This window comes from Cornus florida, unplaced genomic scaffold (genome assembly GCF_030987335.1).
Source record: "Cornus florida cultivar Cherokee Brave unplaced genomic scaffold, ASM3098733v1 CherokeeBrave_3.0.0_Hap2_Chr10, whole genome shotgun sequence".
In the NCBI taxonomy this organism is placed as follows: Eukaryota; Viridiplantae; Streptophyta; class Magnoliopsida; order Cornales; family Cornaceae; genus Cornus; species Cornus florida.
This window is the reverse complement of record NW_026775580.1, coordinates 67,933,145-67,960,132: the sequence shown is the minus strand read 5'-3', so window position 1 is coordinate 67,960,132 and position 26,988 is coordinate 67,933,145. Positions and strand designations below refer to the sequence as shown.

General features: G+C 36.3%; 3 protein-coding genes across 4 annotated transcripts; all 3 read right to left on the bottom strand.

Annotated features, from left to right (window-relative positions):
* Positions 1-718: 718 nt before the first annotated feature.
* On the bottom strand, positions 719-3,353 carry LOC132277777 (uncharacterized). Its single transcript, XM_059779625.1, has 6 exons — positions 3,019-3,353; positions 2,294-2,472; positions 1,696-1,833; positions 1,468-1,580; positions 1,126-1,380; positions 719-1,024 (listed from the first exon to the last, which is right to left on the bottom strand). The coding sequence occupies exons 1-6, from the start codon at positions 3,351-3,353 to the stop codon at positions 719-721; spliced, it is 1,326 nt and encodes a 441-aa protein (XP_059635608.1).
* Positions 3,354-10,175: 6,822 nt separating this feature from the next.
* On the bottom strand, positions 10,176-15,122 carry LOC132278854 (uncharacterized). 2 transcript variants are annotated; one of them, XM_059780754.1, is made up of 5 exons: positions 14,877-15,122; positions 14,714-14,774; positions 14,120-14,470; positions 10,968-11,308; positions 10,176-10,893 (listed from the first exon to the last, which is right to left on the bottom strand). In XM_059780754.1, exons 1-5 carry the CDS (start codon positions 14,964-14,966, stop codon positions 10,675-10,677), a joined length of 1,062 nt encoding a protein of 353 aa, XP_059636737.1. In that variant the 5' UTR covers positions 14,967-15,122; the 3' UTR covers positions 10,176-10,674. The 2 variants fall into 2 exon arrangements, with proteins under 2 accessions (XP_059636737.1, XP_059636736.1); XM_059780753.1 differs by having other exon boundaries at positions 10,181-10,893; positions 14,120-14,479; positions 14,877-15,120.
* A 3,551-nt stretch (positions 15,123-18,673) lies between these two features.
* On the bottom strand, positions 18,674-24,026 carry LOC132279105 (wall-associated receptor kinase-like 14). The gene is made up of 3 exons (XM_059781032.1): positions 22,970-24,026; positions 20,725-20,802; positions 18,674-20,187 (listed from the first exon to the last, which is right to left on the bottom strand). The coding sequence occupies exons 1-3, from the start codon at positions 23,679-23,681 to the stop codon at positions 18,908-18,910; spliced, it is 2,070 nt and encodes a 689-aa protein (XP_059637015.1). The 5' UTR covers positions 23,682-24,026; the 3' UTR covers positions 18,674-18,907.
* Positions 24,027-26,988: the final 2,962 nt, after the last annotated feature.

Below are 26,988 nucleotides of genomic sequence, written 5' to 3'. Positions count from 1 at the left end.
GAGTTTCCATTTTGACAGTTCAAAAATACTCAACAGCTCTTGCTTTTGGAGTTTATGGTCAGAATTTTCCAAAATTTGAGCCATTGTGAGTAACTTAACACACCCAATTAATCATTGATATAAGCTACATTAGGTGATCACTCCAGCACTTGTAACGCTTCTTTCCTAAGGATGAACATGTGTAGGACTGCAGTAATAGTGCAACACCAATGCATAGAAAAGGGCAGGAAATGAGTACCAATGCATGCTAGTATATATGTACCGCACCCATTACAAATATGAATACTTCTCTGCAACAGGTCTGGAAGTAAAGAGGCAAAGAAGAAATGTCATGAATGACCAGAGACAAACACCACACCAAGGACTTGGAAGGTCACTATCAAAGCAACCACTTCTTTCTAAAACATCTTGAGATTGAAAGCTTTTGACGACTCATGTCTATATAGACAGAGTCAGATGACTCATGTCATGATAATGTCACATAACATCAGACCATTTTTTAAAACACTATTGAAGAACCAATTTCAATGGAAGATCAAGCACACTGCGGGAAACCAAATTTACACAATTAAATTGTTCTAAATTGAAGCACAACAATCCTACACACTTAACATTCAAAATCAGGAAAAATGTACTGTTAAGACAATACATCTAAGACGCAGTTTGAAAGAATTAATGAGCAGAAATGGAGAACATCTTGCTGTGATATTTATGATGTTCACTCCTTGTCCTCCTCTGCTGACTGGTCCAATGACTGCTTCTTTGTTGGAGTACTTTCATTGCTGGGTGGGTCTGGAAATAACTGTCTCTTGGCTCCCTTCCCCGCAGTTGGAGGACTACGCTCAGGACCTCTGGGTTGGTTGCTGGTAGAACTCGTCGGTTCTTTGCTGGCTGGATCCGGTGATAACTGTCCCTTTGTTCCACTTGTCTCAATGCCTGATTCTTTCTGCATTCTTGTGTTGATTGATTCATAACTTTTGGTTGTAGATGAGGAGGTCTTCAAGCATTGCTTCAGAATCAGAAGCTGCAATATGAGAACCGAGTAAGATTTCACTATTAAGGCATACTGCAGATGAGTTTTGTTCAAAAAGAAGTTCATACATAAAAGCTTTAATGGATGCTTGCCTTCTTTTCAAATTCTCTTAAAAGTAACTCGAGCTGCGCATCATCATCTTTCTTTGGAAGAGAGGGACCAACATCAGGCACACTAGAGAAAGGCTCCTGATTCACATTTGCAAGTCCTGACGAACTGTGGAGCCTCTGAATCCGGTTCTTGCAGACTAATATCGCCTTCTGGCAATATTCAATGGCTTCCTCAATCTTGTAGCAATTTGCCAAGCAGAAACATATTTTAAAATTTCTGGGAGCTTTAAGTGAAGGCTGTAATCAGTCAAAAAGCAGGGGAGACAGGTATATATATGCCTAGGAATCATAATACATAGAAGTAGCAGTCAATTAATAAAGTACTAAATCAGCTATGAATGGATACAGATGAGCTATGCGTTGATTGTCTGGTTCAACCACACGCTCCAGAATGGATAGTGCTTCCTGATAGTGCTTGCAAGAATCCACATAACTCCCTGCAAAATATGGAGCATACATCGAGGTTCAATAAATACAATCTTCCTATGACAAGAAATGCCTATAGATTTCTGTTACACGAAAATTTCAAATTAAAAGTATAGGACAGATTGCCTTTTTTCAGTTCCACCTCCCCAAGGGCAGATAAGAGGTCCACCTTCTCCACTGAGTCACCTGGTTGCATTTCTACCATTTTCAGTGACACCTTCCCAAGGACATCAACTAGATGTAACCCTGCAGATTCCAGGTCGTCTGTACAAAAACACGGCTACAATTAGAATGTTCCTGATCAAGATATGCTCATTCATATAGACAAGTCAGTCATAAGCATTGTTTATAGCTAGTACGAATACAAATACTGAAATTGTTTCTCAATCAGTCATAAGCATTGTTTCTCAATCAAAAGCTAGAGATTCTTGGAAATTTTTCAAAGGTTCAAAGTGAGAAGTCCCATGAGTGATTTCTTTTTTAGTGATTGATGTATTTGGCTTCATTAAATTCATTTAAAAACTTTTGTATCAATGCAGATGCATAAAAGACATGAATGAGATTCAATTGCAGAACCTGAACAAATCACTTATTCAGCATTGATTCGAGCAGAAGAATGTAAATGAAATTCACAAGTTTTCACATCTCACCATTATGATTGGACATAAAAACTAAGAATTTTCCCTATCCAACATCCAAGTGTGGAAGAATTTGGGGCACTAACCATCACGTGGAACTTGTATTGCAACAATAGTTGTTCCATACAGTTGGTAATCTGCCTCCATTGGCAAAGCCTCAATCATTAGATCGTTTTCTATACGAAATTGAGGTTCCAGGGCAAGACCGTATTTGAATTTTTCTGGGACAAATTGATCAGCAAATTCGGCGCCATTGCTTTCAATCCTGAATGACAGACAAAAAGTTGAGTAGGAATATTGTTAAAAGGTTGCAGATTGTTCAGGCAAATAGTGTATGCATACCTTTGCAATATTATTGCCAGACATCCAAAATACATAAATAAATATATACGTTCATAAATTCATATATGCAATGTATGTGTATATAGAAAAAGATGAAGTTTTGTCATAAAACCTAAAATGATATAATTGGAGATAAAATAGAATAAAAATAATAATTAAAAGGACAATGGATTGTATGTGAGATAGTTCTCACCACAGTTTAGTCGATTTAGGTAGTTATTCCATATTAGTCAAGATCGAACCCTAAATTAAGAACACTATAAACTTGATAGATCGAAAATGGATTAAATTTGGAATTAGAATGTATAATTAAATGATCAAGAACAACGAGAGAAGAATCAACGAAACAGAGCACCAAAGCTAAGAACCCCCAATATTGAATCAGCAAATCATCAAGAACAACGAAAAGAATCAACGAGAGACACAAGAATAGAACAAGAATCGAAAGATCATAGTAAGAAATACTAACAAAGTTTTAAGAACACGCTTGAAGAGATTAAAGTCACGAGCTTGAAAGGCCTTCGATCCCTTCTCCATCAATAAAGCAGCAGATTTCAGGGCGAAAGGAGGATCATCGGAGTCTGTCTGATTTGCTTCGTTTTGATCCGGGTTCACAGCATCACGGTTCCCTTCGGTTGTTTGAGTAGATGGAGGAGAATCATCGGAGTGTGTCTGAGTTGCTGCGTTTCGATTCAGGTTCGCAGCATCAGGGTTCTCTTCGATTGGATCAACAGAGTTCTGTGAATAAGTTCCGGCTGTTTCTATCGATTGGATCGAACCCGATGAAGAATCCTCTGATGCCATTTTTCAACAACATTCACAATTCTCACTTTTCTAAACAAGATTTGCAGAAGAAAATGTGACCATTCCTAATGGAAAGGAGGACTTTTAAATGGGTTTTGGCGCGCCAAGCCGTTTGGGTTACGGTTATTTCAGTTGAGCATGGTGGAGCTGTATGTGGGTCCCATTTTATGCATTGGGTCACTAAAGCCTATTGCAGGCGCGTGTGTGTACATTGGGCTAGTACTTGGGTATGGACAAGGTGTCCTAATTCATTGGGCCTGAACGCATTTAAATCACAAGCCCAATCTGACAACACAGGTGCCTTGACTCGTAATATGGATTATCATTTGTGCAACCAAACTAGGTCTAAAAGTGAAGTTATATTTCTAAAAAGGGACTACTAAAATGGGATATTGGGAGTAGTACTAATAAGTAATATTTTAATGTCTAATGATATTTCCTCATTTTTTAAAGCAGAAGCATGAGAGAAGCATGAGAGTTGAACTTCGTATAAGGGCAAGTGGGGGTGTGTGATTGAGTGCTCAAATTCCTCTAAGGGCAAGTGGGATGTGTTTTTTGCCAAGGTGAAAGAAGAAGAAGAAGAAGGAGGGAGGAATGAAAAGTATATCCTGTGCACTAGAAACGGTTGGAATCAACCTCCCAGCGGTATCAGATTAACTCAACTCTCATTAGTGCATCCTGGGTTGGAATCAACCTAACAACAATATTGGGTCAACTCAATTGTCTTCAATTTACCTGGGTTTGATCCTAGCCTCCTAGGTGCACCTAGAATTGGTCCTACAAAGCCATATAGTTCCATGCAGCATTTCATTTAAACAAAAGATCCAAGAATAGGCTTTTGGCATCAAGAACCATGATGATTCAGATTTGGAAGACTTATGTTAGAAAAACACCATTTCACCTAAATTCAATTGAGTTCGAACCTTTGATCCAACGGAATGGAAGTGGACAGAATTGTACAGACGACCTAAATTCAACTTATGTTAGCTATCCTATAGGTTTGTTGCTGGCACTTATTGGTGTAAAGTATTTCTGGCTGATTTCGCTGGTACTCAGTGTGTGGATAGCAGATATTAAGCTGCAGAGTTGGAATCTTCAATCCGAGAATGGAGTAAATTTTAATAAGAGACATTGCATATGAATTTTATTCAAACAGAAGTTCATACACAAAGCTTGAGTGAGTGCTTGCCTTGTTTTCAAAATGATCTTAACGCAACCTCAGCTTTCTTCAGCATAGCTTTCTCCCGAAAAAGAGGGATCAACATTTGGACATCTTGATGAATTATTTAATTCATCGTTTGGTTCTAAAATCGTAGAACCAAACTGAACCATTCTCTCACAGTTGGTTCGATTTTTTTGGAATTGTATGAACCTATTTGATTCCAAAATGTGTCTTATCCAAACCGTGTGAACCTATTAGAACTTGACAGACTATTATGACAGGACAATTACAGAAATACTCGACAGCCTTGCTTTTACAATATTCAAAATTACTTTTGGATTATAATCTGTCATTTTTTTAAATCTTAGCCTTTCTTTCATCTCAATGTAAGACCTAATACTGGATACAGTTTCCACTGCAAAGTATATGTACTGCATCCAGTACAAATTTGAATACTTCTCTGCAACAAGTCTTGGAAGAAATGTCACGAATGACCAGAGACAAACCACACCCAAGGACTTGGAAGGTCACCATCATAGCAACCAAGGCACCACTTCTTTCTAGAGATTGAAAGCTTTCACTGATTCATGTCTATATAGGCAGAGTCAGATGACTCGTGGCATGATAGTGTCATATAACATTAGACCATTTTTTAAGTGTGTAGTTTTCTTAACGTCGCCAACATTGAGATGTGTAGGTTTTTGTAAACAGTATCGAAGGACCAATTTCAATGGAAGATAAAGCAGCACACTGCAAGGAACCAAATTTACGCAATTAAAATTGTTCTAAAATGAAGCACAATTCAGTCCTACAGACTTAACATTCAAAATCAGGAAATATGTACTGTGAGACTAAAAGCATGTAAGAGCAGACTAAGCAGTTTGAAAGAATTAATGAGCAGAAATAGAGCATCTTGCTGTGAGATAATGACCAAATGCTCAGGAGAATCCACCATTTGTCAGAAAACCTTCAAGGTGTTCCCTCCTTGTCCTCCTCTGTTGATGATGGGCCCAATGAATGCTTCTTTGTTGGAGTACTTTCAGTGCTGGATGAATCTGGAAATAACTGTCTCTTGACTTCCTTCCCCGCAGTTGGAGGACTATGCTCAGGACCTCCGGGTTGTTTGCTGGTAGCACTCATCGGTTCTTTGCTGGCTGGATCCGGTGATAACTGTCTCTTTGTTCCACTTGCCTCAATGCCTGATTGTTTCTGCATTCTTGTGTTGATGTTGGGTGAATCAAAACTTGAGTCTGTAGGTGAGGATGACATCAACGGATGCTGCAGAATCAGAAGCTGCAATATGAGAACTGAGTAAGATTTCACCACTAACACCAAGGCACTAAGGCATATTGCAGATGAGTTTTGTTCAAAAAGAAGTTCATACGTATATAAAAGCTTTAATGGATGCTTGCCTTTCTTTCAAATTCTCTTAAAAGTAACTCGAACTTTCCAATATCACCAGCTTTATCCAGAAGAGAGAGACCAGCATCAGGCGCACTAGAAGAAGGTCCAGGCGAACTATTGAGCCTCTGAATCCGGTTCTTGCAGATTGATATAGCCTTCACGCAATATTCAGTGGCTTGCTTAATGTCATTGCATTTTGCCAAGCACATACATATTTTAAAATTTCTGGGAGCTTTAAGTGAAGGCTGTGATCAGTCAAAAAGCAGGGGAGACAAGTATATATATGTGCTATATAGAAGCAACACACAGAAGTAGCAGTCAATAAATAAAGTAGTAAATCAGCTATACGAACGGATACAGATGAGCTATGCGTTGATTGTCTGGTTCAACCAAACGCTCCATAATGGATAGTGCCTCCCGATAGTGCTTAAAAGAATCCATATAATTCCCTGCAAAATATGGAACATACATCAAGGTTCAATAAATACAATTTTCCCACGACCAGAAATGCTGATAGATTTCTGTTTCTTGAAATATTCAAATTGATAGTATTGGACAGGTTACTTTTTTTAAGTTCCAGCTCCCCAAGGGCAGATAAGACATCCACCTTCGCCACCGAGTCACCTGGTTGCTTGTCTAGCATTGTCTTTGCATCAACTAGATATAACCCTGCAGGTTCCAGGTTGTCTGTACAAAAATTCCGGCTACAATTAGCATGTTCCTGATCAAGATATGCTCATTCACATTCATACAGACAAGTAAGTCATAATCATAGTTTCTAGCTTGTAGGGCTATAAATATTTTAAGCTTTCGCAGAAATATCAAACCGGCACCCAGATAGAGACCAAAATGTGTTTCTTTACAGTAGTGATTGATCTGTGTCTTGATATATATGTATGTGTGTGTAATACTTCATTTAACAACGCATACTTTTGTATCGATGCAGATGCATGCATAAAAGACATGGATGAGATTCAATTGCAGAACCTAACCTAATCCACTTATTCAACATTGATTTGAACAGAAGAACATAAATCAAAATTCACAAGTTTGCACATCTCACCATTAATATTGGACATGAAAATGAAGAATTCGGACATAAAAACAAAGAATTTTCATTATCCATCATCTAAAGGTGGAATAATTTATGGCACTGACCATCACCCGGAACTTCTTTTGCAACAAAAGTCGATCCATGTACTCCGTAATCTGCCTCCATTGGCAAAGCCTCAGTCATTAGATCGTCTTCTACACGAAAGTGAGCTTGCAGGGCAAGACCCTTGTAAAGGTTTGCTAAGACAAATAGATCATCATGTCCAGTTTGGTTGTCAATCCTGAATGACACACAAAAGTTGAATAGGAGTTTTTAAAAGCTTTCAGATTGTTCAGGCAATTAGTGTATGCATACCTTTGCAATATTTTTGCACGCATCCAAAATACAAAAATAAATATATTCGTGCATATATTCATATATGCATATATATCATGCAATATATGTGTGTATATAGAAAAACAAGAAATTTTGTCATAAAATCTAAAATGATCTAATTGGAGATAAAAATAATAATACAATAATTAAAAGGATAATGAATTATATGTGAGATAGTTCTCACCACAGTTTAGTCTATCTAGGCAGTTATTCCATAGTAGTCAAGAACCTAATTAAAATACGAACACCATAAACTTAATAGAAAATGGATTAAAATTGGGAGCAGAATGTATAATTAAATGGACTCAACTGTGCTTAAACCACAAAATCATAACAAAACAGAGCACCAAAGCCAAGAACCCCAATCTTGAATTAGCAAATAATCAATAACAACGAAGAATCAACAATAGAACAAGAATCGAAGATCGAATTAAGAAATACTGACAAAGGAAGCAATTTAAGAACTTGCTCGTTCACTTCGGAAGACTTGGCGAACTTTCGATCACGAAAGTATCGAAATACTTTCACCATCAAATCAGTACTTGATTTCATCATGGTAGGAGATAGAGGAGGAGTACTTTCATCAGAATCGTCTGTCTGATTTGCTTGGGGGGTTGCAGCATCTCGGTTCTCTCCGATTGCTTCCTTTGATGACGGTGAAGAAGATGCAGCATCTCGGTTCTCTCCGATTGCTTCCTTTGATGACGGTGAAGAAGATGCAGCATCTCGGTTCTCTCCGATTGCTTCCTTTGATGATGGTGAAGAAGATGATGCCATTTCTCTCTCTTTCTCTCTCCTTCCTTAAGAATCTCTCTCTCTCTCTCTCTCTCTCTCTTTCTCTGAAACAAGATTTGCAGAAGAAAATGTGTGACCTTTCTTAATGGAGAGGACGACTTTTAAATGGGTTTTGCGCGCCAAGCCATAACGGTTACGGTTATTTCAGTTAAGCATGGTGAGGTGTATGTGGGTCCCATTTTATGAATTGGGTCCTATTGCAGGCGTGTGTGTGCACGTGTTAATATAACAAGAGAATCGGAATTAGGCAACATATGTTGGGCTACTACTTGCTAATTCATTGGGCCCGAATGCATTAAAATCACTAGCCCAATCTGACCACGGAAGTGTCTTCACTTGCAATATGGATTAACTCAACTTTTCCAAAATAATAGTCCAATTATAATGTCAATCTAAGATTTTCTATATTTTTTCTTTTTATATATATAAATAATATTACCAATTCAACTTTCTTGCATTTAGAAGGTGAAGCTTTACATCCCTTTGTGCCAACTTTTAATAAATTTGGTAATGCAACTAATAATGCAATATTTCAATGTCTATTATAATACAATATTTCAATGTATACTATTACTTTACGGTCTTCTAAAGTAAAAGATTGAGAGTTGAAATCCCTACAAGGGCAAGTGGGAGTGTGTGATTGAAAGTTCAGATCCCTACACGGACAAGTGGGGGTGTGTCTTTCACCAAGGTAAAAAAAGAACGAAAATTCTATCCTGCGTATGAAAAACGGTTAGAATCAACCTCATAGTAGTATTGGATAATTTGGATTAACTCAACTGTCACCGGTGCACCTTGAAAACGGTTGGAATCAATCTAAGAACAATATAAATATTGGGTCAACTCGATTTTCTCAAATTTGCATGGGATTGATTTTAGTTATCTTCGGTTTATCTGGGGTTGATCCCAACTATTTTTAGTACACGTATTTTGTAATACTCCGGAAAAGATTATTATGAGTCGGCAGTGATTTAATGGAAAAACTATAGTTGAACTTTGATCGGTTGGCACTTTCGAACCTGCCCTAATATCTTGCATTGTGCCTCTATTACATTAATTTCATAATTTTCATAATTGCAATATTTTATTTTGTAAAAGATTCTTTGAACCTTCCTTTGGCATGATAATTGGCTTCCCTCTCGGCCTATTGACCTCTCCAGGTGAAGCTATTGGGTGCACCTGGCGCACCGTGTACCGGGCTCATCCAAGTCATACATATTGTGCACACGCAGGCGCATGTTGTGCACGTACGACTTATATATGCTCAAATGAAGGAAGTGAAATAAGGTAATATGTTCAGTGGATACCTCTCCTTGCTGGTTTACTGTGTAGGGTGATTCAAAACCTGGGGTTGGAGGTGGGGCAGATATTAACCGTTGCTGCAGAATTGGATTCTGCCATTGCATATGAATTTTGTTCCAACAGAAGTGTTCATACACAAAGCTTGGATAAGTGCTTGCCTTATTTTCAAATTCTCTTCAAGCTGTGAGTCCAGCAATGCAACCTCAGTTTTCTTCAGCATAGCTTTCTCCCGAAAAGAGGGATCAACATTTGCACGTCTCTGAATCCGGGAACTTAAGTGAAGGCTGTGACAAATTAAAAAGCAGGGGAGACGACTCGTATATGTAGAAGCAAGCAACACACAGAAGTTAGCTGTCAATGAATTAGGTACTAAATCGCAGCCTAGGAATGGATACAGAAAAGCTTTGCGTTGATTGTCTAGTTCAACCAAACGCTCCAGAATGGATAGTGCTTCCACACAGTTGTTGTAAGAATCAAGAAAATTTTCCCTCCTGCAATAAATGGAGCAGACATCGAGCTAGGCTCAATGTTGATAGATTTCTGTTGCAAGAAAATTTCAAATAAAACAGTAAGACGTTCTCCATTGAGTCACCTGGTCGCATTCCTACAATTGACCATACAAGAAGTAGAGAATATCCCATACAATTTCCAGGTTTTCTGGACTTTCTCTATGCTCAATACCGTCTGTCATGAAATACAAAACCGGCTGCAATTAGAAAGCTCATGATTGACGAATACAAAGTTCATGATTGACGAATACAAAGTTCATGATCGATATGCTCATTCATATAAAGAAATAAGCTATAGTTAATGTTTCCAGCTAGTAGGAAATATGGATACTGAAGGTTGCGCTGAAATCTCAAACCTGCACATACCTAGACTCGGTGTGGCCGCGTTTTCTAACTATGTTTTGGAATAGTCATGCTTATATTCAAAACAAACAATAACTTACATGTATAAGCTAATTCTGATTAACTTAACACGTTCAAAATTGAACCTGAAATTTATATTAGAAGTGTTCACCAATTTAATCATTGATATAAGCTAATATTAGGTGATGACTCCAGAACTTGTAACGCGTCTTTTGTATCGATGAACATGTCTAGGACCGCAGTTATAGTGTAACTGTGTAACACCTAATAGTAGATAAGAGTTTCCATTGCATAGAAAAGAGCGGGAAATGAGAACCAATACATACAAGTATATATGTACTGCATCCACTACAAATATCAATACTTCTCTGCAACAGGTCTGGAAGGAAAGAGCCTAAGAAGAAAGGTCATCAATGACCAGAGACAAACCACGCCAAGGACTTGGAAGGTCACTATCATAGCAACCAAGGCACCGCTTCTTTCTAGCACTTCTGGAGATACAGGAACCCCCTTCATTGCAAGCATCATCCTCTCAATGAAATGAGCAGCTTTGCTCAACTGATATAGTCTATAGACCTGCCACATCAAATTCAATGTCTTAGAATACATTTTGCTACAGAGAGAAGATTCATAGTTTATTATATATATACCTCAAAAATTATGGGTACTAGAGGCCAACAAGAAGAGCCACGCTTGTCAAGATGCGTCTCAAATAGATACTGAGCCAAGCAGCCAAGTAAGAAAGGAGCCACCGAAACTAAGGCTGGCAAGCCAAGTATTGGCCAAGTGACATAGACAGCAAACAAAGGAGCGATAACCTTAAAACCCATTGTGAAGAAAGCAGATGTTAAGAATCCCCTGAGGCCTGTGATGAGGCCCCACCTCTTTGGACTGAATTGCAGATATGGCTTTTGAACATGGTCAGTTACAAGCAAAAATGTTGCAAGACCCATATAAAAAATGACCTCAGATGATAACGAAGCCACAATTTCTGCAAAACCATAGTCATGGAAGTGTATAATGAGATTGTAGTAGGAAGATAAAGAAAAATTGACGCACCATGCACCGGCACACACAAAACCACTAATATTATAAAGTCAAAGTTATAAAAGAGAAGTCAAGAAACTATAATGATACTTTTTCGTGTATGAAATTCAGACAGTTAAAAGTGCAACAGAACCATTCCTCATCTAGTGGCTGTTTTAGAAGCATGGCATGAAATGTCCATTCAAATAGGCAGTTCTGAACCATAAAGGCTAGATATAACAGAAACCCAAAAAGCTTGTGCCCTATTTCAGACTGGTTTCTCCACCCCCTCCTCCTTCGTTAAAGGACTATATCAGACTGATTGACATGTTTTTTTTCTCTTTAAATTGTCATTTATGTTCTTTCTATTCTATGCATTATCCCTACCTGATCAACTTTTGCTCTCTTTATCCGAAATTTTATCATAATCTGCGCCAGAACGTTCTTGATAGAAGTTATAAACATTCTAATTTGTCAAAATATCAGTGGTGCTCCAGCAAGTTTCGAGCTTGTAACTTAACCTAGCTTTTGCATGAGCCAACACATTAGTAGTACTGGGATACGATCTAACAGTAATTTATCTCAATATGATTTGGTTTTTCAAGCACCATTCTATACCCATGCAAAACTCCAAACATAGGAGGCACATGTCAAACTAAAACTTTCACAAGTCCCACTCCCACCTGATTGAGACTCGGCGAGATGTAAATCTTATCAAGCCACATGATTTAAGAACAAAAATGCTATCCAGATTCTTGCGGTCAGCAGCCCTAGCATTAGTACTCTATTTTCGTCCATGTGTTCCATTATTTTATATTGCAATATACCCAATCTTACCACTAAACCAACTTGAACAATGTCATTTTGGGCCTTCCTTCTTGTCCTCGCATTCTCTCATTGGCTTAAGAAAAATGATAAAAATATAAATACAAAGGTTTCCTTTCCCATTTATATCGAGCTATTAAAACCAGTTAAATCACTTTATTATTGTAGCATTGCCTCATCCCATAACTCTGGGAATGTATCAATGTTTCCATGACACCATGACACCATGCCAGTCTGTCATTAAAGCTTTCAGCAATTAAAGCAAAATATAATAACCGTTATTAACTTATTATTTAACTTAAGGAATGTAAGGTTACAGATGTGGTTTGTGATTACATCAATCTTTTTGTGAAGAGGCACCCTCATCCCTGTTCCCCGACAATATCTGATAGCCCTTGACTCATAAAGTCTCATCCCTGGGGGTACTACTGGCTGTTACACAGCTGATTGATTAGCCTCTGAGAGAAATAATAAATCAAAGAGTACAAAGGATGAATATCCTATCCCAATGGCAGACACGCTAATTGACTCAGCAAGTTTGGAATCGAATGCCTTATACAGAAAATGCCGTTCAATGGAAAAACACGAGAGCTGATGCTGATCCCAAACTACTTATTCTAGCTTAGTGTTCTAAATGTAATTGGATTAATTTTCTGTAATGCCAATAAAATATGGCCCTAATTTTATTTGTCACCAAGGTAGTGAGGCTAGACTTGTACCAACTGGTATTAACTCTTATAATCCAAGAGTTGGGAAACAGTAGAGAGAATAAACCAACATATGCCAACTTCATATGTAACAATTTTTTTTTTTTTGGACTCTAACCCAGACTGAGATAAATTATACCTACATGGAAAAGCTCTTCTTGATCCTAACATAGTCAATTCCTCCACACCAAGGAATTTCTTAAGGTGGGAATACAATTCTTTTGTAAACGAAGCAGAAGCCCTTATTATCATATTTGCCATTTTTTTCTTTCCCAAATGGATGCTCACACACCCTCCTCTTTCGATAATAGAATGCAGAGAATTATCACTCAAAAAGCAATTTGTTTGGCTTATGAGGTTGAAGATCAGCTGACAATGACAGATAAAACGGTTTAGATGACCTATGATGCACGGACATCGACAAATTATACAGACATGACACAACTTGGACAAATTAAAGACATGACAATAAATAAATATATTTGTTATACATAAAATTGTGGTATACACAAGAAAATCACTTTGCTAAGTTGATATTCTAAGGTTGTAATATGAAATATATCATTTATAAATCACAATAATCAATATTCACCCATGTCACATTGACAAAGACACAACAAGGATCTGCCATTACTATATGTTTGTGTAAAGAAATATATGTTAATGTAAACACATAATAATGGCAATGTTAAGTTGATTTTTACTAAAATTATACATTAATAAATGCTAAAGGAAGTCAATGTTAAACATCCAAGGTTCTCAGTCAAATGGCCAGCCACAAGTCCAAAGTTGGAAATTGATTTTAAAATCATGGACATGTTGTTCAAGATGTGTCAAACACATAAAGTAAGTTCTGAAGAAGTATTCGTGTCCAACATGTGTTCAACATGGTCACCGCTCCTTATAACTAACCATGTTTCTTGGCAAATGAAGTTCACATATTGTTTTTCGAAGTGCCTTTAAGAATCTAAATAATGCAAGTTTATCATGCTTCCAACTAACAGGCCACAAAGATTACCTTGAAAGAAATCTAACCATGCAAATGAAAAAGGTTAGCTTACAAATCAATTCACATATTCACTTTTTATTACTTTTCTGCTGATGAGCCTTTCGAAGATAATATAACAATTTGATTAAACTAAATCGGCTTGATTTGCATATAACAAAGACAATGACACCATTTTGCACATAAGACTAGACCATCAATTTATGCTAAAAAACATCAGAACTCATTGATCAAATACCTGAGAGAATATCATCTTTGAGGAAGCCCTCAATTGCAAAGAAAAAGAACTGTGGAAGCAGCAATGATGATATCAAAGCAACAGGAGCCAAAACCCAGAGCAAAGAGCCCTTACTTTCGTCGAAAGGGGCGGACACCAATTTACCTTCTTCAACTAACTGATGAGTGATTCCATAAAATGAAACAGAACCTGATTTACCATGAAAAGGCTCCACCCCATGAAGCCCATTTAGACGCACATCTTTTCCATGATAGTTCAGCTTCCCCTCTGATTTCGAATTATAAGCACATATAACTCGTTTGTTCAAGCTTGATTGTGAAAAATTCTTCACTCCACTCCTCGAACCTAGCACTAAATCGGCTGAACAAATGCTTTAGTAAGAATAAAGAAATTGCATAGCCCACTCACCACTGATTAAAAAAACCCACCATTTGGGTTCAGATAAAATCAATGAAATTTAATGAAAACTAACAAATATAGAAGTATTGAGTTTTAAATTCTGTATTTCTTCCGACATTTTCTCGGCAACCAAACACAGCACAAATGGTAGGAAAATTGAGAGGTTTGGGAAAGAGAAAAAGAGAACATACATACATTTGGAAACATTTCGCAACCAAAATCTTGTATCTGTTCGTACTGATAATGGAGGAGAAACCTAAAAACAGATTAAAATGAAAATTTCAAGACAGAGGGAGGGCATTAGCGAGATTAAGATTGAGAGAGTGACTTGAAGTGTAATTTTGGAGCAATTACTTACAGTGTGATGAGGGAAGAGACGTCGATTTGGAGATAATCTGATATTTGGGGCGTGATTGTGAATCCATCCACAAGCTGACTGTAACTCCATCTTCTTTCCGCTCTCTTTTCCTTTCAGGGTTTTAGAAGAGTTTCTGGTTTTTGTTATCGTTTCCACCGCTTAAACCCTAGTGCCCCGTTTGGTTGGAAAGAACTGGAAGAAAAATAAAAAAGAGGAAAGGAAAGGAAAGGCATGTATAAAATTTAGAAAGGAAAAGAAAGGGAATGAAAGTGAAAGGATATTTGTGACAGAGTTTTGTTATCTCTCTAATTTTTAAATAATGTGAGGAAATGAAAAGAGTGTTATTAGTATTTTTAATAAAATTTTATTAATATTAAATTTGTCTTTATTTTTATAAAGAAACAAAAAATAAGGTAATAAATTCATTAAAATAGTTTTATTCATTTTCTTTTTCTACACATAATTACTATTATCTTCTTCTTTTTTTCTTTACAAACCAATCAAATACAATTAGTGGTTAATACTATCATTTCTTTTCTTTTGTAATTTAATATTATCTTTTATTTATTTTTTTTTCACCATATTAAACATAGCCTAAAATTCATTGGAGCTCATTTGTATTAAGAGTGGATATATGGCCAATAATAGTTTTTTTTTTTCTTTTTTTTATCTCAAAAGCAAAATATCATTAATACGTAAGGCAAAACAGAGTTATACCAAGATTGCCCTTTTTTTTTTTCTTTTTTTTTTTTACCTCAAAAGCAAAATATCATTAATACGTAAGGTAAGGCAAAACAGAGTTATACCAAGATTGACGAAAAATTCTATAATACTCCGGGATGTATTTTGACACTTGTACTTTCTCAATCAAATGTTCTGATTTTTTTTTTTTTTTTTTTTTTTTTTGAATAGTAAAGCAAATGTATTAATATATAAAGAATTTACAGTGTGATCCATAAGGCAAGTAGCCCACAAGTTAAAGCCCAACTAGCACAACATCTAGAGACATATATAGAAGGATAAATTACAATGACACTCCTTGAGGTTTGACACGATGACAGTCATAAATAAGTTGGGCATTTTTTTAACAATAACACCCCCTGTCAGAATTTTGATCCAAACAGGCCCTTAATAGGTTGAAAAAGACAAGATTGCCCATCAATATTTAATTGATTTTAATTGTAAAATATCAAAATCTTGAAAGGACATTTTTGCCCTTCTACCCTCCCTCTCTCTATCCTCTTTATCTCTCTTTAAACACTCGCCTGAGATCGAGGTTAGGTGAGATGTGGCATATCGTCAGGTCCGGCTCACCGTTGATGGTGCACAACTCAAACAAATTCGAAGCTCGGAGTGTGTAGTCCAACGCCTTGATCGGGCCATCACCAGCGGTGCTTGTATCACGCGCGAGTTTTAGAAGGAACGGGCTGTGATCAGGTCGAGAGAGGATAACTGACTACTTCGACAACTTGTTCTTGACGAAGCTCCAATTCAGTGATGGTTTGGCCTGTAAAGTCAACAGCGAAGGCGAGGGAGGTCGCCTTGGGACCGGCGGTGCTATCCAGACGGAACGGATCTTGTCAGTGCTAGCGGGCTGAGTGGCGGCTGAGTATTGCGGTTACTGTTATGGTTGCTGGAGCTTCTGCAGTGGCACTGTTATTGGAGGCGATGGTTGCTGGTGGTAATACATAGGCTGTTGGGGTGGTTGTTGTGGGGGTGGGGGTTGATTTTGATTCATCATCATCCATTGCTGGTACTGTTGGTGTTGATTGTGATTTGGTTGAGGATCCGAGTTTAGTCGGTGGCGACAATTTGGGGTTGGAGAGAAAAATAGTGTCTCAACAGTTTTGGGGTCTCCATTGAAACTGGTTTGGATAGAAATTTTTTGTGATTAATTTGAGAAATATTTTGTCATTGGATTATAATTGTATGTGTATATAATTGTGTATGTGTGTAATACAAGTGTGTGTGTGTGTATATATATATAAGAGAATAAATATAGGAAAGAAGAGGTGGTGGTGGTCGTAGTGCTGGTGGTGCTGCTGGTGGTGCTGTTGCAAAGAGGGGAGTGGAGGCTTTATGGGTAGGTGCTTGAGGTGAAAGGTTATTTTAGACATTTTAGATTGGGTAAATTGGTAATTTTACTATTTAAAAGTGCCACTTCAAAAGTTAAGAGGCATTTAGGTCATTTTAACATATGTTAGACCACTAAGGGTGTCTTTGTCAAAAGGAGCAAAACTGAAGGAGTGTCGTTGTTTAAAAATAAATTAACTTATGTATGACTATTATTATAACAAACCTCGGAGGTGTAATTGTAATTTACCTGTATAGAACAACGAGCTCCACGAATAAGAAAAGACTCAAGAACAGCCATTGATAACAAATTCGTATCCGTTAGCAGTGGATTTATATAGCAATTCCAGTAACAACCTGCAGCGATGTACAGGGAACTTCCATCCTTCATCTCTGTAATTAGTCTGGAGGCATTGGTGGTGGCCGATTAGCCACTGGATAAAAGGCCCATTCAGTAGCTAGGGCAGAGAAGGAGGGGTTCTTCAAAGCTTTAGGTGATTCTGCAATGGAACAAGTGATCTGCCTCATGACCCTTGACAAGTGTTCACACCCCCGAGGCGCGCACCGGCGCCCACCCCATTCATTCAACTCGCTCGAGTCCCGCAGAGAAGCTTTACCTCGGACTGCGTTGATGGCGAGCTCCGGTAGAGTCTATTATTCCGCTCCTGCCATATATGGTAAACGAAAACAGCTAACGCAAGCCTACACAGCCCATGTGCAATGGCATTTTGACTCCAATGGTAGCATGCCCAATTGTTACTTTGAGTGTAAAAACAGCATTTGTCTTGAATAAATCTCCATAAAGGTGCGAGAAATGTTGAAACTCTTAAATTTTTACATTTTCTAGCTTTGATTGAAAAATGTATCAAATGTTAAAATACCCGGCTATTATAGAATTTCTCCCCGATTAACAAATTATATAACCATTGAGGCCAATAATAAGTTGAATGCGTGTGTTTTAACATTCAATGGCAATTCCAGAGAAATTTAATTGGTTAAAATTCTTATTTCATTCACAATTATTTTATGAACAAATTGCTTCTTAATTAGCATCAAACATCTTATCTTAACCAATAAAACATGCTTGATTTTTAAATCCCCTCAATTTTTTTACTTTTTTACTGAATAAGATTGAAGGCTTAAAAAGAGATTCTTTGCTTAAATATTTTTAAATTCCTATGTACATTTTTATTTTTATAAAGTCCTTATAGCCAAACAAGTTGAACAATTAAATAAGTTAAAAAAAGAGGAAGGAGTGTTACATTCACCAAAAAGATGAAAGGAAAACTAATAAGCCCAAACAATTTACATCCAAAATAATTAATTAAAAAAAAAAAAAAAAAAATCCTCCTTCAAACTCTGCCATTCCATTCTTGATTATGTTCTATTGTTCTAACATGAAATTTTAATAAATTACAAAAGCAGCAAAACAAAGCTAGTCAAAATAATAATTGTCTCACACAATTATAAAACATAAAAACCAAAACAAATGAAATTTCACATATGTTATGTTAGGGAGTATCGAATTCCAGCCCACTAATTCTGTACTCCCAAACTCAACAATACGAACAAAGGCTACTCTATAATTGTAATTGGGAAAGCCTACACAAACAAGTGTAATACATTCCAAGCAAGTTGTTGAGGTTTCAAGCCAGAATATGTCACCCACATCTTATCTTAGTGAGCTCTTGGAAGAGCAGTTCCTTGTGCTTGAACTAAATAAATTGGAAAAATAAAATCTTTAACTTTCTGACTTTCAGTATAGAGAAGTTGCAGTCAAAATGTACGTCTTTAATGATATTAACAGGAGGTAGTGAAGCCATTCTAGGTGTTTTCACATTTACTTTTCTTGCTTTCTAAAGCAAATTTTGCTTTTGATAGCAAAATGAGTACCTTTGAAACGCTAACTATCCACAGAGGTGAAGCTAGTCACCAAGAAGACACAGCAGCTTTAAAGGTTACTGAACTACATGATTGAGCAAACTATTGGATGATGGCGAGCTTTGTTCGCTTGGCCACGAATCTTGAACAGAAACAGGGGAAAAGTCCTTCATCCCATCCATTGAACTCGAACCACCAGGCACGATCTGTAGTGCAAATAGACTAGTGCTATCCAATTCGGGCTTCTTCATTGTCACACTTAGTGGTTTCTCACTTATACTGGACGATGAAGAATAAAACGATGCCTCTGATGAAGCTGGGATGTTGTCTTCTGATGATACCCATGATCTGCTAAGCCTAATTTGCTCCAATTCAGCTGCTACTTCCATCATCGGAGGCCTCATGTCTCTGTGAAATGCAAGGCATCTAAATGCTAGCTCGGCCACCTTATGCACCGTGGAAAGTGTCCAAGCATCCCTATCTGGCTCGAGGAAAGGATCTATTATTTCCTCTAAGCACCCTTTCCCAATCCTGTTTATAGCAAGACATGCCAAATTCACCTCATTTTGGGGCCGAGAAAAGTCCACCGCTTTTAATGCTGTTATGATCTCCACAAGGACTACTCCGAAGCTATAAACATCACTTTTGTCAGAAAGATGAAAGTCTTGATGGTACTGAGGATCAAGATAACCTGGAGTTCCCTGTGGGGCAGTTGAGATGTGTGATGTTTCGGTCATACCAAGCCTAGAAAGACCAAAATCTGCCACTTTGGTTTTGAAGTTGTAATCTAAAAGTATATTGCTAGACTTGATGTCTCGATGATAAATGGGAGGTTTCATGGCCGAATGGAGATAGGCTATGGCTTGAGCAGTCTCGGAGGCAATGGTGAGGCGAACTGGCCACGTAAGCACCTCACTCTTCTGTCTTTGTAAATGCTGAGATAATGTTCCATTAGGCATAAACTCGTAGAGAAGGATTTGTTCATCTTTATCAATGGAGCAACCTAAAAGGCGTACAAGGTTTGGATGGTTCACAGAAGAGATGAGCTTGATCTCATTCATGACTTGCTCAGTGGTATCGGTATCTCTATGTTTGATCCTTTTAATGGCAACCCACTCGTTGCTGTAAAGTTTCCCGGAGTAAACTGTCCCATAAGCCCCAGTCCCCAGCCGCTGTTCGTCTGAGAAACTATTTGTGGCTCTCTGAATTTCTCTATAGGGATAGATAGGAATGTTGATGTCTGTAGTTTCAGATATCAGGCGGTTTTTTCTGTTTCTAGTTTTTGAATTGGAACGTCGTCGGATGAAACAACATATTAGTCCAATGCTGATCATCAAAGCAGCTCCTGCAGCAATACCTGCAAAAGGAGGTTTCCACATTTAGGGATAAAAAAAAATAATAAAAAATATATATATATATATCTACATCATTACTCTAACTAAAAGAACAAAGAAGGGGACTGCAACTTTAGAAGTGTCTGAACTAAAACATTAGCTACCTTAAAAAGTGAAATGTACATATTTGTGTTTTTTTCGATATGTCACTTTAAGATTCAAATGCAGGAGTCGTGTTCAGTATTTGAAGATTGTGAACCCCGAATAAAGTTTCGTTTTCACAAGATGAAGTTTCAACTTCCATTTAGACCGCCCATTAAGTCGGTAAATGCTAAATGGCGCACTTTCCCTTGTGAAATACAAGAAGCACATATCAAGAAATTTGGGGAACAATGCCATATGAATATATGGTGAACGATAGCAGATTTGAAACATGCAAGTAAAATGAATAGGACAGTAAATTACTGAATTCGGAAAATAATAGTTGCTATGAATGGGACAGTAAAAATGTTGGGTGTTTTTTATTCAACTAGTAAGAAGGAAAAAAAAAAAAGAATTACCTCCAACTAAAACGCCGACTCTAGTTGTACCACCACATTGGCCTGACATGTACTTTGCAGGGTTGCATGCTGAAGAGGCTGTTTACAGAAGAAAATCACATTAACCAAGATTATTTATTTATGCGACAATGGAAAATTGAATTTACACAAACAACTAATAACTTCCTAACATGATTGAAGCATTGATGAGCATATTAATTTAGGCACCTAGAGTAGTGTCATGCCCCACAACGTTATTTCATGTTTACTGCAGTTTATTGTTCTCACTTCTCACATATCATTTATAAAAATAAGTCAATCATGGGCTTTTTATGTGTTTTTCTTGCTTTGAGATGTGGTATAAGAATTTGGGGATTGATAATTTTTGAAATATATATATATTTCAAACTATGTTAAATCAATATAGGTATATGAAGCATAAGAGACTTGAATAGGATTCTTGACTTGTGTTGAAGCGATAAAGTAATAAAAAGAAATAAGGATAATTACATTTACCTCCCTTGTAAATTCTCTAAATAACAAGAACCTCCCATCTAGTTTCAAATATAGCACTGACTTCTCATTTGGTTCAAGTCTGAGTAATACTGACCTCCCATGTCAAAAAAATATGACACTCTTGTGTATATCCCTTGTAAATTGTTTAAATGACCGGGCCATACATTCTAGTTTCAAATATAACACTAACCTCCTCTTTGGTTCAAGTCTAAGTAAACACCGACCAACTATGTCAAAAAATCTTACATTATTGTGTATCTCCCCTGTATATCATGGACCTCCCTTCTAGTTTTAAATATAACACTGATCTTCCATTTGGTTTAAGTTTGAATAACACCGATCCCCCATACTAATGAAAGTACATTAGGTATAATAGTTATTTAACACATTTAGGCCGAAATCAACAGAAAAGGTAGTGTTATTACAAAATCATAGGGGAGGTCTTTATTATTTAGGCAATCTAAATGAGAGACAAATGTAATTTTCCCAAATTAAATTTTTTATTTATTATAACCATGCAGTAATCTTATATTATCAACTATGTTTTTGAATACTAACATGTTTAATTAAACACATCAGTCACACAACCGTACAAATGTCGGAGTATCTTTGATATGGATAATTCTTACAATTAGAAAAGTCCATGTGACATAAATTTTCCTGGACATTGACGCGCACAAATAAAATATTTTCAGAATACTTTTCAAATGTTGTCAATGGACAAATGCCAACTTGCAACCTACAATAAGGACATTGAAATTTCTATGCAAGTTGAAATTAAATAAATACCAAAAGGTCCCACTGTCACGATATATATATTAGGTGAACTAACCGTTTATCTAACACACGATTGTGATTTGCGACTTATTCCTTTGCCTAGTCACACCATTATTAAATATAAAAAACAATCATTTCCACGACCAAAATGACGAAAAAAAATCTTTTAGCTCCTATAGAGTATGTTGACTTGGGGGCCAAAATTTAGGATCAATCAAGCCCGTGATTTAATAGTAATTATTATTTGATATTGGCTCTTATTATTACCTTTTTTTGACCCTAATAAATACTTTTCATGATTAAAGGCGCAATTTAATCATATTAGTGCACCTTTTTTTAGTCATTCAATTAATGCACTACCAAAAATAAAAATTAAAAAAAGTCAAATTCGGTCTCTTGATTACTGTAACAAGAGGAAAATTCTAGAAATTCCAAATTTATCAGCTATGTAGTGATGGAGCAAATCTAATGAAGATTCAATGGCTCAAAAATTCTAAATACCGTTTGTAGAATTTGAATTTATAGTAATTGACTAATGACTCTTTTTTAATAGAAGTGCTCTCAAAATAATAATACTTCAACAATTTCTGAACACACAACATAAATATCGTCGATTTTATACATTTTACTTTCCGTGTTCAAGAGGTTTCCGAGAGAAAGGATGTTAGATTTCTAAAAATAAATAATTGCCACCGTTATATTGTGAACACTTTCTAAATAACAATCATGTTACAAAACAATTAAATGACAAACTTTTCATTCTCCTGTATTATATGGTTTTAAATTTTTAATCTTAATTTCTATCATCTATTATTATTATTGTTATTACAGTATTATTTTGTTGTTATTAGTATTATTATTAAAAAAAATAAGTTCATTAAAAATCAACGTAGTTGACCCTCCAAATTTAATGTATTATGCACTAAAATGATGAATTTAAAAGAAGCCATAAATTAAGGCAACTGAAACTCACCTTTCCGGCAGCCCAAACCAGCATTAAACCCGTCGCCGACGAACCCTTCAAAGCACTGACACCGATGTCCTGGCCGTCCGACCGGAGGCACAATTATACTGCAATTCGCATTATCAGAACAGTCGCAATCCCCTTCAACCCACCACCCCAATTGAACCGCCTGAACATCCAACGACACGGCCGAATTATTCCCAAATGACTCCGCCGAGATGGCCGAGAAAAGCGACCCACAACCACTCTGCTCCACCGTATGGTAATCAATGAACTGACTCTGATTCTTCTGCTCCGAGTAACAACTAATATTATTAGCACCATCCGACCCGCAATCCAGCAATTCGAAGTGGGTCTGAACCATGGTGGTCGGAATCAAACACGCCGTGATCGGCAAGCTGCAGTTTTGTAGCAGAATCCCGTTGCGTGACGTCGGGGCGAAGTTCCGGCCGAAGAGGTAGTGGAGGTCGGTGATGGGTCGGTCGCATTTGGCCTGGAGATGGATCAGAATGACTTCGGCGTCGACCTTACGGACCGGAAAGTCGTGGATGAGAATGTCGCCGGTTGAGTTGCAGTTCAGTTGGATTGGGCATTCGTCGGAGAAGCCGAAAGGGTAAGGGAGGTGTTTGGTTGGAGAAGTGCCACATGATTGGATGCACTTGGTTGTAATCGGAACAATACATATTGCAAATATAATGATGATTTGGAGACTTAATATCATCTTTCAAGAATTAGTACACAAGAAGAAAAGTACTGAAATGTTTAATCTTAATTGGAATAGAGAAAAGGGATGATCTAAGTCATACATATAAATTTAGAGAGAGAAAGAGAGGAGGAGGAGAGAGGGGTGTGCCCAATATAAGTTGAGATTGTATAATTGATGTAAGGACTGAAATTGTGGAATTAGTGATTGAAAAGTCTTTGAAAATCCAATGAGTGAATAGGGGGTTGAATATGGGGTTTGGGGATTTGATAAAGATTAGAAAGGAAAAGGAAAAGGAAAAGGAAAAGGAAAAGATTATGAAGAAGTAAATGAGAGTCTATGAATGTAGGAGGTAGTTTCACCTCTCTTTGTTCTCTCTTTTCAAACTTGTGTGGGACAATTTATGGAACAAATTAGACTTTTTGTACAGTTGACCAAACCGGCCTTTGAATTTTTAGATATTGAGAAAAATAGGGAAAAAGATTATATTGAACTGAATTCCCTAAATTTTGTCTTAACTGATCCACTTATAAACAAAAGAACAAAATGATTGATTACTTTATTAAAGAGGAGCCCACTCATAGAATTTGGTATTATGAAAGGTGTCACATGCTAATCATATAATTTCAAAGCAGTTAATGTCAAATAGTATATATATTACATCTTAGCCACTAAAGCATACGGTTATTTAGTTTTTTTCTCACTTTACCTAAATCACACAAAATGCGAGCAAGAGAGCCGCAAAATTTAAAATTTGTCACTTGAAATTAGTTAAAGAGCATATGTTCTTTTATTTGGTGTACATGAATGAAATAGAATGCAAGTGGTAATTGAATGAGAATGGAATGCAAATGGGAATGGAATGCAATGGTCATTCTTATTCTATGGTTTTGTTATAAATATGAAATGTGTAAAAATAGAATGATAATAACCATTCAATTTTTTGGTTGAACCAATTTAAAATTTAGAATGGAATAAATTTCATATTGAGTTTTTCAAAATATTAGGGGTGCACACAGTCCGGTTTGAATCGGATTGAAAGTATTTTGGGACCAAACCATTTATAACGGTTCCACTATTTTTGAAACTAGACCGAACCATAATGTCCATGAAACCAAACCAAACCGCGAAAAATCGGTTTGGTTCGGTTCGATTTGTCGGTTTCAGTTGATTTCCTTTTCATTTTATTTTAATTTAGTGGGGGCAAAAAAAAAAAAAAAAAAAAAAGAATTTTAAGAAGAAATAAAGGAAAGAAAATTGAGATATATTTGAAAAGAGAAATTTAACTTTTTTTTAAAAGAAATTTAAGGAATTTAAATAACAAAAGAAAGAAAAGGGACACGTGAGAACTTTATTTGATTTAGGTTTATGATATGATATATATATATAATAACATAGTAACGGTTCGGTCCGGACTGGTTCGGTTCAGCACGACTCTAAACCAGGACCGGACCGAAAAATTACGGTTCCATAATTTTGGGTCCAGGATCAGACCAAACCGCTATACAACTAGCCTAAACCACCCAATTCAGTCCGATTTTTCGGTTTACCGAATTTTTTGAACACCCCTACAAAATATCCCCTATAGTAATAAATAAATTAAATTAACAAAATGACATTTTTCTATAATTTTTTAAAAATAAATGGGGGCCATGGCGATGGTAGAGGTGGAAAACGGTAGTGGTGTTGGAAGGTGGCGGCTACGGCGGCAGTGGTGGTGATGGAAGATAGAATGCGGTAGCGGTGGTGGTGGAAGGTAGTGGCTGTGGTGAAAGGCAGTGGTGGAAGGTGGTGGTGGTGGTGATGAAAGGTGATGGTGGTGGTGGCAATGGCGGCGATAGTGGGCCATTTTGGAATTTTGGAATTTTTATAAAAAATGATGCCACCAACTGCTCTTTTTCAATGAATCTATTTAATAGGGGGTGAATTGCTCTAAAGATGAATAATATAAGGAGTTATATGCACTTTTTTTCTTTCTAATAGGGGTGTTTCTTACATATTTTTTATATAACAAAGGGTTTTTCTTGCACTTAATCCTTTACAAATAAAGTAAAACTAACAAATGTCTATATATATATATATATATATATGGCCTTGTTTGGGGGAGCTCCCAGTTTTTAAAATTCCTTCCATTGAATCGGCTTTAGAGAAAGTATTTTGATGAAAAGAATTTAAAACAAAAAAGTTGTTTGGTAGATGAATTTTTTGAAGTTCTTTTAATTATCAACATAATTTAACTTGAAATTCTTTTAATTATCAACATAATTTCTTGAAGTTCTTTTAATTATCAAAATATTTTTTTTAGTAAAGATCTGTGAAATTTTGTTCAACATTTTAAAATTTATTTTTTATTTTTGGGTAGAGAAATGATACAGAAAGAGAAAGAGAAAGAGAAAAGAAAAGTTTGCAATAGAATTCAGAAATAGAAATAAAAATAAAAATAGAAATAGGTTAAATAATAGACCATATAAGAATTTTATATTTATTACTTGAAAAAAGTGTATAACTTGCGAAAAGTCGATCAAAAAGTATGTCTTATTGCTTACCACTGAGACGTTCTTTATTATTGACAAAGAATTTTCTAGGCTTAAAATCCCGTTTTGAGGCTCCAGAAAGCCTAGCCAAATAGACCCATAGTTTATTTGTATATGCACTTGATACTTTTAAAAGTAGAGTCTTGCAAAAAAGAGTTTGACAAAATTGTTAAATCTAATATATATAATTGGTCATGAGTGCATGAGATAAAGAAGTGAAGGATCTCATTTTATTATATTTAACATGCATAGATGAATAAGGTATAGTAAATCTAGCAATTATGCTAAACTCTTTGGTGACTGGTTAAAATATCTCTTATGATTAGGATGCTCATTCAATAAATAATAGTAACAAATAATGATCAAAATGAAACCGACAAATGTTTGGTAACCTTCTTAATATTGGAAGTTTAATTTAATATTTGAATAGATCTTGGCTCACAACCGTCTATGAAAAATCTCACATGTGGGGCTCTATCATTCCAGACATGAAGAAAAATAGTTAAGAATTTGATAATTGCAAGGATTAATTTGAAGATTGTCAAAATTAAACTTATTTGCAAAAATGAATTTATTTATAAAGCGTCAATTCAAGTGCCAATGATTCAATTACTTAGCTCTCCAACCCTTCAACATGTACATAAATTAAGAGTAAAAAAACTTTCATAAAATAAGTATGTTTTCACTAAGGAGAGGTAGAGGGTAATATTTTTTTAGAGACATAGTGACTTTGGTAGTGTTCATATTGAATTCCTAACTTGAATAGTGCATGTATTATGGGGCCGATTCAC